This window comes from Pipistrellus kuhlii, unplaced genomic scaffold (genome assembly GCF_014108245.1).
Source record: "Pipistrellus kuhlii isolate mPipKuh1 unplaced genomic scaffold, mPipKuh1.p scaffold_m20_p_6, whole genome shotgun sequence".
Classification (NCBI taxonomy): domain Eukaryota; kingdom Metazoa; phylum Chordata; class Mammalia; order Chiroptera; family Vespertilionidae; genus Pipistrellus; species Pipistrellus kuhlii.
The window spans coordinates 32,120,865-32,138,697 of NW_023425562.1; the positions used below are offsets into that span (position 1 = coordinate 32,120,865).

General features: G+C 37.8%; 1 protein-coding gene across 4 annotated transcripts in view; it reads left to right on the forward strand.

Annotated features, from left to right (window-relative positions):
* Positions 1-17,833, forward strand: part of LPIN2 (lipin 2) — a 77,953-nt gene that overhangs the window by 46,015 nt on the left and 14,105 nt on the right. For all 4 annotated transcript variants that reach the window (XM_036417605.2, XM_045574714.1, XM_036417604.2 and 1 more), the window contains 6 exons: positions 2,242-2,337; positions 5,737-6,032; positions 8,367-8,474; positions 9,108-9,231; positions 10,561-10,903; positions 14,207-14,306. In XM_036417605.2, coding sequence (XP_036273498.1) covers positions 2,242-2,337; positions 5,737-6,032; positions 8,367-8,474; positions 9,108-9,231; positions 10,561-10,903; positions 14,207-14,306 — 1,067 coding nt within the window. The remainder of the gene's footprint in view (positions 1-2,241; positions 2,338-5,736; positions 6,033-8,366; positions 8,475-9,107; positions 9,232-10,560; positions 10,904-14,206; positions 14,307-17,833) is intronic.

Below are 17,833 nucleotides of genomic sequence, written 5' to 3' on the forward strand. Positions count from 1 at the left end.
ATTTTTGTGTAAGGTATAAGTTGTGGTCTAGTTTCCTTTTTTGCATTTATCTGTCCAATTTTCCCAACACCATTTATTCAAGAGGCTGTCTTGCCTCATTGTATGTTCTTGCCTCCTTTGTCAAATTGAGCTTAATGGTTTGGGTTATTTTCTGGGTTCTCTGTTTTGTTCCATTGATCTATTTACCTGTTTTGTGCCAGTACCAGGCTGTTTTGATTACAGAGGCTTCATAGTATAAGTCACATGTGTCAAACACAAGGCCCGCGGGCCAAATCCGTCCCGCCAGGCCTTGCAATGTGTCCCGCACCGCGCTGTCATCACTGCACCCCGCTGCGTTTCCATCACAATGACAGTTTATGACTGTTCAGTAAACCATTCGGCCCGCGATTTAGGCTGGATTTTAGATTTTGGCCCCTTCTCTGATTGAGTTCGACACCCCTAGTATAAGTTGATAATCTGGTATTGTGATCCCTCTAAATTTGTTGTTCTTGTTCAAGATTGCTGCAGCTATTCAGTGTCTTTTTGGTTCCATATAAATTTTTTGGAGTATTCGTTCTTTATGTTTGAAATAGGACATTGGTGTTTTAATAGGGATTGCATTGAATCTACAGCTTGCTTTGGGCAGTATAGACTTTTTAATAATGTTATTTTACCAATCTGTGAACACCACATATTCTTCCACTTGTTTATATCCTCATCTACATCTTTTTTTTTTCTTCTTTTTTTAAGTTTTCTGAGTACAAATCTTTAATCTCCTTGGTTAAGTTCATCCTTAATACTTTTGTAAAACTTACAAAATTAATACTTTGTAAGCTTAAATCAGCTCCTAACTTTTCAGCCTTTGAACTTTCAATATCATGAAGTATCTTTGAGAGTTCCTTTATCCTGAAATTTTTTTGCCTGTGTCACTTTCCTTAGGACCATCTTCATCACACCACTTTCCTTCTTTGTGTGGATAAGCTCACCTTCACCAAGTTCCTTGGGCTGCACATCTTGAGTCTCTAGAATGGCATCAGGGTCACTGTTCCTACCGTCAACTATTTTTTTCTTCATTTAAAAAAAAATCTTCACCCAAGGACATATTTAGGAAGAGGAAGGTGCTGAAACCAGTTTGGCTCATTGGATAGAGCGTCGGCCTGCAGACTGAAAGGTCCCAGGTTCGATTCCGGTCAAGGGCATGTACCTTGGTTGCGGGCACATCCCCAGTGGGGGCTGTGAAGGAGGCAGCTGATCTATGTTTCTTTCTCATCGATGTTTCTAACTTTTTATCTCTCTCCCTTCCTCTCTGTAAAAACTCAATAAAATATATTTTAAAAAAAGAAAGAGAAAGGTAATGGTGGGGATACAGGGGGGAGAGAGAGAAAGAAGCATCAATGTGAGAGAGAAACAGCAATAGGTTGCCTTCCATATGCTCCCCAACTGGGGATCAGACCTGCAACACTGGTAGGTGCCCTGATCAAGAACAGAACTGGAAGGCTTTTGGTGTACTGGGCAGCGCTCAGCTACCTGAGCCACTCTATAACTGTTAACATTCCATTTGAATTCTACTTCTAATACTATTCCTCTTTTTTTCTGTACTCCACTTTGATCTTTGGCCAGTTTCCTTTTTCAAGTATCCATTTTTATAAAATATTACATGAGTTTATCACAGGAGACAAGGAGGCAACACAACTCTGCTTTATTGTCTGAAACCAAGTAACAGTGCTAGGACCAGTCACCAACAGACTTTGAAAAAAATGACAAGATAGGTTATTGATCATGATGGGCCTCTATTTTTATATAGTGATTTGTGGACGAAAGAGCTGACAGTGAAATTTGTACTTTCTGCAGTTACTCACAATTAACATATATTGGTAACTGAAATTTGTGTTTATCTGAACTGTGCTAGGGAGACCTACCTGTGATATAACTCTGAAAGTGTGCAGATGTTTATTGACTATGATGTACCCCCTATTCTATGATATTTAGGAATTAAATAATTTAAAATGTTTATATGTTATAAAAATAGATGATAAAACATTTTCTTTCAATCCCTGATCACCATCCCCTCCCAAACTGTCCTCCACGGTTTGTTTGGCTTCTTTGAGGGGTGGGATATGGGGCAGATAGCATTGTTTCTCTGGGGCTGTCACTCTAGAACTTCATTACTAAGTTTGACTTGAGAACCCAGAATTTAGCCTTAGCTTATTAACCTGAGTGAAAGACTCTTAATGCTAAATTGCATTTTGTTTCTCCTTTTAGATTGATATAGAAATCAATGGTGATGCAGTGGATCTTCATATGAAATTGGGTGACAATGGAGAAGCTTTCTTTGTGGAGGAGACTGAAGAAGAATATGTGAGTTCTAGTGGGTCACATCCACTTTATTCATTGTATTCAGGTCTCTGGTGCATATCCCAAAACAGAAATATTCAGTTTCCACGGTTAGCTGTACATCAGAAAGGAGCTAGAGGAGTGGAGAAGGATCTTTTTTCCATGCCACATTTCAGGATTCAGAGAGAATGCAGGCCTTCATACTTGCTTTGTTTTAATAAGGAAAGGCACATCTGTTTTTCTAACATTAATGAGCTTTCTTATCTAGTGTCTGTTACAGTTTATACCTTGACTTGAATACATTTGAGTTCTGCCTACGTAATCAAGGTGTATCTCTTCAGATTATGTGTGTGTTGGTACACATGTGATCTTTAAACTTGGAAAGCAAGTTTACCATTTTGATTTAGGACATTATATCTCAAACCTTGAATAGTCACAGTGAAGTTTATTATGGTCTCAAGGGATTTAAATCGGTCTCTACCCTTTATAAGTAATTACTGCATGCTTGGCTTCTTTAAGCAAGAGAGCACAACTTGTCCTTACCAACACGCATTCCCTTCCTTTCCCACCCTCCTCCTCCCCATCCACTTCCCCATCCTTCTCCTCTCCCTCCCCTTCTCTCCTGTCTCCCCTTCTCCTCCCTTTTCCTTCCTCTCCTTCTTTCCCCCTCTCTTTCTCTACCCCTCTTTTCCTCTCTCCCTCTCCTTTTTTTTTTTTTTTTGTATTCATTGATTTGAATTGGTGGTAAACTATCCTTGATAGATTTAATGAGGATCTTTTCCAAAATTCCTAGAACACATTGTTAAATCTTCCATCATCTATATATCCTCCTATATAATAAAACGGTAATATGCAAATTGACCATCACACCCTCACAAGATGGCTGCATACGACCAGGCTAATAGGGGGGTTAGTGAGGGAAGACCAAATGACTAAACAAGCATTGTGTGGGGTGACCAGGCCTGCAGGGGAGAGCAGTTGGGGGTGACCAGGCCTGGAAGGGGAGGGCAATTAGGGGCAACTGGCTTGCAGGGGAGGGCAGTTGGGGGTGGCTGGGCAGGCAGGGGAGGGCAGTTGAGGGCAACCAGTCTGGCAGGAGAAGGCAGTTAGGGGCTATTGGACTGGTAGGGGAGCAGTTAGGCATCAATCAGGCTGTCAGGGGAGTGGTTAGGGGGTGATCAGGCTGGCAGGCAGAAGCATTAGGGGCAATCAGGCAGGCAGGCGAGCAGTTGGGAGCCAGCAGGCCTGGATTGTGAGAGAGATGTCTGATTGCCAGTTTAGGCCCAATACCTGTGGGGTGCCAGATTGGAGAGGGTGCAGGCTGGGCTGAGGGACACTGCCCAGTGCACGAATTTCATGCACCAGGCCTCTAGTCCTATATAATAAAAGGCTAATAGGCAAATTGTCCGCTCAACCAGGAGTTTGGCCAGGGGATGGGGCCGGCTGGCCAGCCACCTCTAGCCCTTCCCCCCAGCTAATGCCACCCCTGATCAGCCCCCACACCCCGATCAGGGGCTGGGCCGGCCAGCCAACTGCCCATGGCCCCTCCCCCTGGCTGGCCCTGCCTGATTAGCCCCGATCAGAGTGGGCCGGCTGGACCCTGCACATGCATGAATTCACGCACCAGTCCTCTAATATATGAATAAAAAGATTATCATGTAAAAAAAAAAAAAGTACAAGTAAACTTTGTAACAAAGACCATTAAATTAAAAGACTTCTGGTTGTCAAAGACCACAGTCTGTCACTTCAATAATATCATATCATTGCAGTTTTTCTCTAAGTATGTGTTGTTGGTGAACACAAATTTTGCTTGGGTAAACAAAACTTTGGCCTTGGGGTAATATATTTACCAAACCCAAATTCAAAAGCTTAATTTAAAACAATTATGAAAACCTACTTATTTTCAGTATATTACATAAAAACTTGAGTCTTCTGAATTATATGAGGCTATAGTTTGGATCTCTGTTACCTACCTTCCATTTCCCCCATGATATGAAAGAATGAAGCAAAATGATTAAGAAGTTAATTTCCTGAATACCAGACCTGATCATTTATTTAATGATAAAATAAGAGTTTAATTATTTCTAATTTTGGGGATTTATTTTCTTCTTTTGATTTCCTAAAAGGGTATCTTAAATGTTTTATGATTTAAAAATCCTCTAATTTTATTTTTTACAGAATATTGTTTCTGTTACAATCGTCTTCCTCTATCCTTAATTAATTTGGCAAACACAAGCATTAACTATAAATTTTACCAGTTTCTCACTTTACTTAACCCGTTGATTCCCAACGTTGGCACATGCCCCACAGGGGGGCAATTTGATTTTTAAGGAGGGCAATTTGAGAATAAATTATTAACAGTGAATTTTTTGCATTTCTTATGGTTCTAGGGGCCTCATATACTATATATAAATGTTTATTATGACATTTATGCATGTTAGTTCTCTTATCTTTTTTTTTTTAATATATTTTATTGATTTTTTACAGAGAGGAAGGGAGAGATATAGAGAGCTAGAAACGTCAATGAGAGAGAAACATCAACCAGCCGCCTCTTGCACACCCCTTACTGGGGATGTGCCCGCAACTCGGGTACATGTCCTTGACCGGAATCGAACCTGGGACCCTTCAGTCCGCAGACCGACGCTCTACCACTGAGCCAAACCGGTTTCGGCAGTTCTCTTATCTTTTGAAACTTTATTTGCTATTTTTTCACATCACTTCATATTTTTAAACAATTTCTTAGTGATTTCTTCCTCCATACTTCAACTGTCCTTTCCTCCTTTATTTTTCTCTTTCATGGATGCCATATTCTTTAGAAGCTTGTTTAGACCAAGTTAATGGCCTTTTAGGCTTCCTTCACATGAATAGGAGTTGAATCATATGCTATAATTCCTAACATATAATTCTTATTCAAAAAGTGAACGGAGAAGAGAGGGGACATCAGGATTTTAGAGATGGGCATGGCCAAAAAAAGGTTGGGAATCACTATCCTATTGTCCATTGTCTGATGGGGTATTTTCGTCCTTGTCTTCTGCTTTGTCTGTTCTTACTGTTCTTTGTAAGTTCTTTATAGAATGCTTTTAACACTTCCTTGGAATTCATCTGCTGCTGCTTTGAACTTCTTTTTACAGATAATTTAATTGTCTTTGCTTTAATTATAACTTTCATGTTCTATGCTATCTTGGCATAATGGTTCCTCTAAACATTGAGTTAAGTGGACCAAAGTTAGCTAACACAGCTGTGTGCAATAAAGTAAGGGCCTTTTGAAGTAGAGTGGGCAGTGCCCCAGTTCAGTGTGACTTTCTTACCTTCAGGGACTGTTTTTTCTGCCACTATGAAAATTTAGATATGCAAAGAATTTATTATTATTTTGGTTTTCCAGTTTGCCATGGACAATTTTTCTTTCTGTATGTTTTCTTTAAGGAAAAACTTCCTGCTTACCTTGCCACTTCACCAATTCCTACCGAAGATCAGTTCTTTAAAGATATTGACTCCCTTTTGGTAAAATCGGGTGGAAATGAAAGACCATCTCAGAGTTCCAACATCTCACACATCTTGGAAACAGAGACGGTTTTTACTCCAAGTTCTGTGAAAAAGAAAAAAAGGAGGAGAAAGAAATGCAAACAGGAGAGTAAAAAGGAAGACCAGGCAGCTTCTCTTGCTGCAGAAGACACTGTGGATCTGAGCTCTGATGATGACAAGGCGGCCCAGTCTGCAAGGTAGGGCTCTCGGTCTGGGAGGCACTTTGTGCAGGTGCCAGATGTTCATGCATGCTCCAAACAGAACACAGTTAAAGTGAGAAGCTGTTTCTTTTATGGGTTTACAGTATGAGGTTTGGACTTGTTTTTTCTCTTGACAGTTTGTTGTGGAATCAAGTAGGAAAGGCATTACCTTTTTTCTTCCCGTAACTTGGCAAAATTTGCCATCAGACATCCTGTGGTGGTGCTCAAATATCATTTAAAACAGACTGGCAATGTGTGTTTTCATCCAGTAAGTTTCCAAAAGCCAAATAAATTGTAAGTTTCAAGGAAGATCTGAACTAGTGACTCACCTCTGGGTATGGAAATATAAACATCAGGTATATTTATTTCCTAACCCAGTGGTCTTGGGCTTGGTATCTCACCTTTTCCTGAGAATTATTAAAAAGAAGAAGGGGGAAAATATTTTAAAATATGGACAATAAAATGTCAATAAACACATACCTTCAACAAATGAATCTAAAAAAAAGGAAATGAAGTAAAACAGAAGCAATAATAGATACAGAGAACATTTTAATGGTTGCCAGATAGGAGCAGGCTTGGGAGTGAAAAAATAAAAGGAATTAGAAAGTACAAATTGGTTTTTACAGAAGAGTCATAGGATGTAAAGTACAGCATAGGGCAGTGGTCAGCAAATTCATTAGTCAACAGAGCCAAATATCAACAGTACAACGATTGAAATTTCTTTTGAGAGCCATATTTTTTTAAGCTTAAACTATATAGGTAGGTACATTGTTATTAATTTAATTAGGGTACTCCTAAGCTGGCCTTTGCGAAAAACTCAAGGGGCTAAAGAGCAGCAGGTGGCTCATGAGCCGCAGTTTGCAGACCACTGGCATAGGGCATATAGTCAATAACATTCTACTAACTATGCATGGTGTAGGATGGGTACAGACTTATTGGGATGATCACTAAGTAAGTTATATACTAATGTCTAATTACTGGGGTGTACATCTGAAACTAATATTATAATGTATATCAACTGTAAATTGAAAAATAAAAAATGATTAAAATTTTTTTAAAAAACACCCTATAAGTTAAAGAGGGAAAAAAGGGTTTTGTTTTAAGTGAGAAATCTCCAGACTACTTATTCACCAGCTCATTAGAAGAGCTCGAAATAGATGCCAGTTTTCAAGTCAGCACTGTCTGAGGTTGAAAGGTAGCAATTTGGGGTAGGACATGTATTTTTTCATCCAAGAGTCTATTTTTAGAAGATTATCTCTCAACCTTTTATACTCAGTGGTTGCACTGGCACAGGAAGGATCATAGGTGTGTCAGTGGGGTGCTTATCTTCATTGGTAACCATTGAATAAGAAGCTGCTGCTCACAAGCATCCCTAAATTCTCAAATCTTTTATGAGAATTGGGGTGGGAGAGGATGGCACTGTGCCGTGTGTGCTGGTTCCACTTGTACGCTTTCATCTCAGCTGCTGAAAAGAGATTATGCCCTACTTCCTGGGAAATAGTGCTTTAAAGTTCTCTTCATGGAAAATGATTTCTGTCTCTACCCTGTTTCCCCGAAAATAAGACAGTGTCTTATATTAATTTTTGCTCCCAAAGATGCACTAGGTCTTATTTCCAGGGGATGTCTTATTTTTCCATGAAGAAGAATACGGTACACATTTATTGTTAAATGAAAATAAAGTAAATTTATTACCTGTATACAGTACGGTAGTGCAGTAGTTGTCAACACAAACCAGACAAACTGTGAATCCTACAGTATCAAGAATTTACTAATTTATTCAATGACAATCATGTCATCATCTTCTGGAACATCATCATCATAATCCAATTTCTGAATTTCCTGGTGAATTTCTTATATTTTTTGTAATATACAGGAGAGGGTAGTGCAAAGAGCAAGGGCTTGCTTGTTTTTAACCCAGCAACTTTACTAGCTTCTTTACTTTGAGCAAGTTAGTAAACTTCTCTGGATTCTTGATTACCTAATATCTAAAATAGAATTATTATTACCTTATATTTGTAAGGATTGAATGAAATATACATAAAGTCTCAGTTTTCTTTTAGCCTTTGAATCAGTTATTACTAAGGGAGGTAAAAATGAATTTTTAATCACATCTTCTTTTCTTTCTGTTTATCCCATATTTAAATAGTGGTTGTAGTACGGTATGTTGGGTGACATCGATGAATCCCCCTTCTCCATATTTTAATTTTCAGGGGCCTTTTTCATCATTTAAACTTTAGATGATGTATCAGTAGATTTCGGGACATTTTTAAGCTGACATAGTATCATTGTTCCTGCCTTTCTTTGTCTCTCCCCCTCAACCCCCTTTCACAGAGGATCTTCAAATGCTTCCTTAAAGGAAGAAGAATATAGGGAGCCTCTGCTCTTCCATTCTGGAGATCACTACCCCTTATCTGATGGAGATTGGTCCCCTTTGGACATGTAAGTATTTTCAAAATTTCTGCTCCTTAAAGGAAAGATATATTAAATTGCCTTTTCTGTTATTGAACAGTATTGGTGTTTCCTATTTCTCTCAGACAGTAGAGGCACTGAATGTGTACTTTTAATATGAATATGGACCTTTTATCTCAATTATTTTGTTCCTAAACTTGATTTAACTTACTCTCACTGTGTTGGCACTGTACATCTGTATAATCAGCATACAGTTTGGCTCTCTACAATTCTTAATTTCTAATCTTTTAGTATTAACTATTAATTGTACTGTGTATAACATTGTGACTGTCCAGTTTCTCATATGTAGAGATGTTAATTTAATTCATCTTTCCATGCACTTTCTCGCCTGTAAAATTACTTTTCTTATAGATTTTTTGTGAGAATCAAATGGGATGATGCAAATTTTTATAGCAAGTCCACCTTTAATACTAGTGTTCACTGTGTTTATTATTAATAAAAAAAACTCGAGGAAGAAATAATTGACATTTCTAAAATAGATTCTTTATATAAGCAGAATACAGTTGATATATTCAAACTTACATTTCTTTTAATCTGTCAAACTCGGCAACACCGAAGTTCCTGACTTTAAATTCATTATGTTTCTTTGTAATACGTTTGCAGCCCGTATTCCTCGGCAGAATGTCCGAAGAGTGATTCGGAGCTGGAGGTGAAACCTGCAGAGAGCCTACTCAGATCTGAGTCCCACATGGAATGGACATGGGGCGGGTTCCCAGAGTCCACCAAGGTACTGGGGCTTGCTTACCCACAGAGTGCTCTGTGTGTGTTGTCCCTGAGGAAAGGGGTGACATCTGACTGACTCCTATGAACATTAATGATGGTAGTGCCCTCATGGAGTTACATAAGTAAATTCAAAGTTAATGTTTTTCGTGTTTGCACTGTTTACAACAAAGGAAATCTAGCGTTTTCTGTGTTTCTATTTAGTAAATAATGTTGATTGTTAATTAACATTATAGTAAAGAAAATTTAAAAGGTACCTAATGGAATTTTCACACTGAAGTTTTAAATAGGAAATTTATTGTTAAAGCTTTCTTGCCAACTCATAATGAAAGAATTGGAAAGATACATTTTTTTACTTGTTCATTTATTGAGAGAGACTGCTTTTATTTTATGTGTGTGAATTACTTCAACTTTAAGGTTTTCTTTCTGATTTTTAAAAATTTACTTTAGAGTTGACAAATAAAATTATATTTGTTTTAGGTGTACAATATAGTGATTCAGCATTTATACCTTACAAAATGACCACCATAATGACTCTAGTAACCATCTGTCACCATACCTAGTTATTATGATATTACTGATTCTTATTTCCTATGCTATACATCACACTCCTGTGACTTTTTTATAAGTGCAAGGTTACACTCTTAATTCCCTTGCCCTTTCTGTCCAATCCCACAACCTCCTCCCCTTTGGAAACCCATCAGTTTGTTTTCTGTATTTATGAGTTTGTTTCTGTTTCATTTTGTTTGTTCTATTTTTTTATGGTCCACATATAAATGAAATCATATGGTGTTTGTCTTTCTGTCTCTTGGAAGAGGAACTATTTAGACCTCTAGTTTTTTAAAGATACACATTTTGCTTATATGTGTGATTGCATTGGAGACTTCACTGCCCACTTTTACTTTTTTTAAAAATTGGTTTGTAAGATGTAAATTTCAGGTGTACAACATAATAACTCAACATCTTACATTGTTTTAACAGAGCCTGAAGGTAGTGCAAGGAGGGCTAAATTTTTATGTAGCATTCAAGTTTTCTCCCTGAAAATGAATATTCTCCTCCTTAGTATCTAAAAGTTGCCATCTATTTCCTCAGTCTTCTCCAATATTGAACTCTTCCTAGTAGAACAGTTATAAATATAACTTTTATAAATATGATATTGAACAAAATGCAATTACTATTTTTCCCATTTTTCTATTATGAAATACTTAACACACAGAAAATAATGTATTTACTGAATATGTTGTTTAAATAAAATAAGCACATTTATTTGCATCCAACTCAAGAAATAGGCTATAACACTTTGGAAAGTAATTTTTAAACAATTCAACTTTTTTAGGTCAGCAAAAGAGAGAGATCTGACCATCATCCTAGGACAGCTACGATTACTCCATCAGAAAATACTCATTTTCGGGTAATTCCCAGTGAGGACCACCTCATAAATGAAGTTGAGAAGGATGCATCCATGGGAGAAACGGTCTGTACCATAGTGAAACCCAAACCCAGAGCCTTGTGTAAGCAGATGAGCGATGCAACTTGTGCTGCAGAACTTGTTGAGCCTCTCCTTGAGCCTCAGATTTCATCTATGTTAGATGCAGACCACCTTCCTAACCCATCGCTAGGGGAGGCTCACTCAGAATCAAAACCAGCAGCGAAAGTAGACTCGCCATCTAAGAAGAAAGGTAATTATTTGTTTAATTTGGCATTAGGTACTCTAAATTTAGATGGTAGATTTTTTCAGTGTTTCAAATAATGTGTGATGGCTACCATTGTATTTGTACAGCTTGATCAAAACCTGTCAGAACACAATTAGGATCACTTGTTTCATATGGCTTCCCCATCGCACTATAGGATCCACTGGAGTGGGACTCTGACTTCTTCCCTGCTCTCTCATAACTGTTGCTGCTCAATAGGCCCTTGAGAAGCACTTATTGGGGTGGGGGGGGGGGGAGTATATTTAAATGTTAATGAATAAAATAAACCACTTTATTGACAAGGTGTGTCAATAAAATGAAGTGGGATCCTAAAAAATTATGTTTAAACAACAAAAAACATTAGACTAGAGAAAAATACTTTCACTTAAAACTTCTGGTTAGTTGAGCCAAATTAAGTATTTTTTTTTCTCAGTAATATGAGATATAAATAAATGTACACTAATTATTAGCATATGTTCTCTTTCATTGACTATTTTCCTCTAAAACAGAATATAGGGTTCAACTCTTGGCTCAATATCTCCATCCCACTTTTGAAATATAAGTTTAATAAACCATAACATTCTTTCTCTTTAAAAACAAAAGTTATTCATTGATACTTGATACAGTAAGAACCAAAACACTAGCCTTGGATCCTATTTTTAGGGAAGTAAAACCTTACCTAAAAATATCCATTGTTACATATAGCCAAATATCTACTTCCATTTTTTAAAATTCTTATTAGAATAGATAGGATAGATAATTAACTTAGTAAATCTTCACTGCGTGTATACATCTTCAGGGTCACTCAGAAATAACTTATCCTATCTAGTAACAGAGTAATATGCAAATTAACCATCACTCCACAACAAAATGGCACCCCCCTCCCATAGCCACAAGATGGTGGCACCCAGTCCCCTCAGCTCTGCTGCTGGAGTGTCCAGCCTGTCCACAGGAGCAGTGAGGCTGGATCTGCCCCCAGAGGGGTTTTTGATCCGCCCCAGACATGGCAGGCAGAGCCCAGACAGCAGGGCTTGGGGGCTTCCTTAGCAAGGTGCGACAGGAACACCCCCAGGCCCACAAACAGAGCCAGGACAACAGGACATGGGGGCTTCCTTAGTGTGTTGGTGTTGGCGAAGCCCCCAGGCCTGGCAGACAGAGCACACTGCAGGGCATTGGGGCTTCCTTCTCATGGCGCATGGCGAGGCAGGCAGAGAGCGGAGAGCAGGGGACTTCATCTCAATGGCTGCAGCAAAACCTCCAGGCCCGCAGAGAGCAGAGAACCACGGGGAATGGGCCTAAGCCATCAGTAGGACATCCCCTGAGAGCTCCTGGATTGTAGAGGGTACAGGTTGGGCTGAGGGACCTCCATGCACAAATTTCGTACACTGGGCCTCTAGTTTAAAATAAAAGGCTTTGACTGTCAAGGGTATTTGTGGCCAAATACGATCATCCAGCTGATGATCCAGCTTAATTTGGCATCTTGCTTTTTCATAGATCAGCACTTCTCAAACCAAAAGCCCATAACCATGTATTCTTCTAAGAAATGTTAAGGGGGTAAAATCCAGTTGTCAGGTGAATGCTTTGTTTTAGTTTAGGAAATACTGATCTCCCTATTCTTAGTACATAGTGTAGAAACTGACTAAAGCTAGGGACACGAAGTGGTTTCCACCATTCATTTGACCCCATTTCTTCCCCTCCCCCACCTTTTAATGTGAAAAGTTTTACGCATGCATATTTGCATGCTTTCACTCCCCCTTTATCTCTGTCTCTTTGTCTCTCCACTTGCACAGAATTTTTTATGGGTTTAAACCATTTGGAAATAAGGTGCAGGTATTATGTCATTTCACCTTTAAATACTCCAAGATACACTTTGTGTGGTTTTTTTAATTGAATTTTTTGGAGTGATATTGGTTAATGAAATAATATGGGTTTCAGATGTACAATTCTATAATATATCAATTGTATATTGTATTGTGTGTTTACAACCCAAGAAGATACATTTTTTAAGCATAAGAACCTTCTCTAACACAAACAATTGTCATGTTGAGGAATCTTATTCATATTTTCCTAAACACGTCAAGAATAGCTTTTTACCATTCTCTTCCAAACCAAGATCTCATCAAAGTTCACGTGTTGCATTTTTAAATTTAGAATACCACCCCCCCCCCCACACACACACACACACAGTCCCTCAAACATAAACACATACTGCTACACTTTTTTCCTTCTCTACACTGAAAATATTGACCTTTTGAAGAGCTCAGTCAATTATTTGGTATACTTTCTTAAATTCTGGATAATCCAATTATTATTTTTTCAAGATGACATTCTCATATTTTCTTCAACTGGAAGTTTGCTATGTCCTATAGAAATGAAATGCGGATTGCCTATATAATTTTAAGTCGTCTCACAAAAGAGTAAAAAAACAAACAAGTGAAATTGTTTAGTAATATATTCTATTTAAAAACCAGTAAAACCAAACTATTACAATTTTAACATGTAACTAATATAAGAATTATTGAAATTTTGCATTCTTATAAAGTAAGTCTTGGAAATCTTGTGTGTGTGTGTGTGTGTGTGTGTGTGTGTGTGTGTGTTGCATTTTTAAACAAATTTTACATACCTCACACCAGACTAGGACAGTTCAAGTTCTCAGTATCCACATGTGGCTGGTGACTACTATAGTGGGCTTAATTCAATTTGGGTTACATATTTTTTATTTTGGAATTGAAGATAATGGGATGATTGGATGCTTCATATTGAACCTCCTGATGTCTCACTATTAGTGATGCTAAATATGATCACTTGTTTAAGGTGATCATTGTCTGCCAAATTTATTTGTTGTGAAGGATTTTTGTCCTTTTACAATTAGAACAAAATACTTAGGCACTAAGTGAATACCCTATTTTCCAACAACCTTTCCTTCGTGGTTTTAGAATAATGGCTTTTTCTTGATGCCAGTTATTTTGTCAAACTTGGTCGTGCTTGATAAACTTTATTGTCAAATATAAATTATTTTTAGGGACTAGGATTATTCATATCAGCAAGTGAAAGAATGAGTAAGTAAACTAGCCTGTGTTTATTGAGCAACTATATAACACTGAATTTCACTTCCATTGGCATGGGTGGTTGAGAACCACAAATGAAAAGGTTATTTGACACTTTTAAAAATAAAGCCCAATTCAAATCATGATGATTGGCTTTATTGTTTGGAAACTTTTGTTTTCTTGCAGAGTTATAAATGAAGAATAACTAACTTCTTTCTCTGATATGTTTTTCTTATAAAAATAGGTGTCCACAAGAGAAGCCAACACCAGGGACCTGATGATATTTACCTAGATGACCTAAAGGCTCTAGAACCTGAAGTTGCAGCTCTCTATTTCCCTAAAAGGTAGTGTGTTCCTTGTGAGTTGAATGGTGAACAGCTCTGACATAGTATAGCCATTTCTAGAGCAAAATATTTAATCTGAGAAAAAAGAGCATGATGATGATATCCTTTAGTTAAGTTAGAGGATTGCTTCAGATTTAGAAGGTTCTGAAATTGTATTTGTGTTGATTTGACTGCAGTGATTTGAAACTAATAACACCTATTTATGTAGAAGTTTTTAGTGTAATAAGAAGAGGTATGCTAGTTAAACCTACATACAGATATACAATGGGTCTGGCTTCATGTTAGCACTATTATGGTCATTAATACAACTTAGCATGGTTAAAAACATTCTTTAGCATTTGTCTCCTTTCTTATATGTTTTAAAGATAATATATCTTTTTTGAAAAACTTTTTACAAAGAATGCCTTCACTCCCTCACTGAGTCTGAGCTCCCATGCTTTTTCTGAATTCAAGCCTGGGTCTGGTGAAGCATCATTCCAGCTGGCCTCGCACCCCATATCCTCTAGAGCTCTTCCCTTCTATCTCTCTTTCTCTCCCTCCCTCATGATTTTCCTCTTATCTAACTCTAAAACCTCAGATAGAATATACTTCTGTTTCTGAAGTTCATTTTCATTCTTATGGGAATTCCATTCCAATGTACTCTATGATTACAAAAAAAACACAATTTTCCCTTGGAAAGGATGTTTTGAATATTCTGAACTGTAGGTATACATAATTAAGCACTTTTAAATAAATTATTGGAAAATATTTAAGTTTTTATTTAAAAATAGATGGGATCAATATAAAGATTATTTAAATTTTTGGCAGATACTTTTGGAAGGTCCTTAAACTCTTTTCTACTAGCTCTTGAAATATATCTCAAATACTTACTTCATTTGAAGTAATAGTTTGTAGTTGTTGTTTTTTTAAATTTATTTTTATTGATTTCAGAGAGAAAGGAAGAGGGTGAGAGAGATAGAAACAGCAATGATGAGAGAGAATCATTGATTGGCTGCCTTCAGCATGCCCATGACCTGGGCATGTATGCTGACTGGAAATGGAATTGTGATCTCCTGATTCGTAGGTCAGTGCTCAGCCACTGAGCCATGCTGGCCAGGCAGTAGTTGGGTTTTTAAGGTGAGAGAACTGAAACTGTCCCATTTTTTTTTTTTTAAATAAGGTTAAAATGTAAGCTGTCTTAGAATTACTACTTTTCCCCCCAGATTTCTTAGTTCTTAATCATTTACTTACATCACAATTCCTAAGATAGCTTTCTTAGTTTCCCTTTTTAAAAATGGGGTAAGTGTTCTGGCCAGTGTGGCTCAGTTGGTTGGGTGTCATCCCATGCGCCAGAAAGTTGCCATTTTGATTCCCTATCAGGGCACATGCCTGGGTTTGGGCTCAATCCCTGGGTAGGGGGTGTGCAGGAGGCAGCCAATCCATGTTTTGTTCTCAAATCGATATTTCTCTCCTTCTCCCTTCTTCTCTCTCTAAAAATCAATTAAAAAATTTAAAAAAAAAGATTTAAAAGGGGAAGTAAGCAATAGAACCCTACCTATGGTGCTCGATTATAATTTTACTATTTAGGATCATTGTCATTCACCAGTACAAATAGTAAAATTATAATTTTACTATTTAGAACCATTGTCATTCTTACCTCATGAACGAATTACATCTCATACATAATTAAAGATAGGGAAACTGTTATAATGCTTATAAGCATATGTTTTGTTAGGATTGTTTTTATTGTTATTTTGACTAAATATTCAGTATTCATAATTAAACTTTAAATCACATCACCCTTGTGGATTTGGTGACATGTTGGGTCAGGTGGCATCTTCCCTGTATTGGTTAAAAGTGACACTAGCTGCTCTGATAAAATGCAAGACCTTAGTGGCTTACCACGATAGAAGTTTGTTTCTTGCTCATGTAATAATACAGTTGATTCTTGAGCCATATGGGGCTTGGGTACCAACCCCCCCACCCAGGCAGTTGAAAATTCACATATAATTTTTTGACTCCCCCAAAACTTAACTACAATCATCCCTCCACAGGGATTGGTTTCAAGACCTACCCTGGATTCCCACGTTTGCAGATGCTCAATCAAGTCCATTATATAAAACTAGAGGAGGAGGCGCCCTGTGGGGGCTGGGACCTGCCCCTGACTCATGCAGCATCCTCTGCCACTCCCCCTCCCCCCAGCCTGTGTCCACTCCAGGGCCACCCGAGCTACCGTGCCAGTTCAGGCAGGCCCCCTTGCCTCTGTCTCAACCTCCTCCTGCCTGGTTGTGACCCATTACAGTCCCGGCCTAATTTGCATATTGCCTCTATAATATATACGATAGATGGTATAGAACAGTGCATACAGTCAGCCCTCCTCTTCCCCAGAAAATTTTAATTGATTTTAATCCATGGTTGGTTGAATCCATGAATGTGAAACCCAGGAATATGGAGGACTGACAATATATCTCTTGAAAAGATCCATGTAAAGTGTATTGATACTGTTCAACCCATATTGTAAGGGTCAACTGTATTCCATTGCTGGTGTTTGGTGGGAACCTTGCACACAGGAATTCAGGAGCACAAACTCCTTCCATCTTCAGGTTCCATCATCCCCTTAGGGACTCAATAGGAAAAGGAGAGAGGATCACATGGGGTATATAAGGGCCGGGCTTGGGAAAGGGCACAGCCCACCCTTTCTGTCCACATCAACAACTCGGTCGTCTGGTCACGTGGCCCCACCTAACCATAATGGAACATAGCTGTGTGCCCAGGATAAAGAGGAAACAGGTGTTTGTGTTTTACCCATGAGGTCAGCCTTCCCTTCAGTCCTAGCAGAGCAGTAGGTTTTGATGCCTTATTATTGGCTTTGGCTTTTTCACCATTTCCAATGAAGAGAATATTTTAAGTTAATTTCAGTATTATGGTATTGTGCACTGTTGTTAAGACAGAACATTTCCAAAAACCTAAATCTTTTGTTGGCTCAGCTGCAAAACTACAGCTTTTGAAACTGCTTTCTAGGTATGACATATCTGTATTCTGCTGCCATCTACTGCTCAAATTTGAGATTTTTTCTGAAGACCTTATAACTACACTCGACTGTGTATATATTATTGATCACATACATTACATATATTGGCTTTTTGAATAAAATAAAATAATTTGAAAATTCTGGAACAATAAATGTAACATCCATTCAAAGGGTATAGAACAATTAAATGTTCATGACTAAGAAATTTAAGTTGTCATTTCCTAGTTCTTTCTCTCTCAAATTTATGCTTCACTGCAGTTTCCCTTTTCATTTTCTGAAATCTGGCTTCTTTGCTTTATCATCTAGAAAAATGAAAATATTGAATAGCGTCATATTTATTTCTGGCCCTCACACTAGTGTAAGGACAGTTTATTTTTAGTTTATTTCTTAATGCATTTCTTTTCATGGTGGGGCTAGCCTCCTGACACTTTCTCCTGCTTAACTTTTTCTGTTTTGTGGAGTAACAGATGAATTTAGACCAGACTTGTTTTTAAAAATAAAACAGCCTTGGATTACA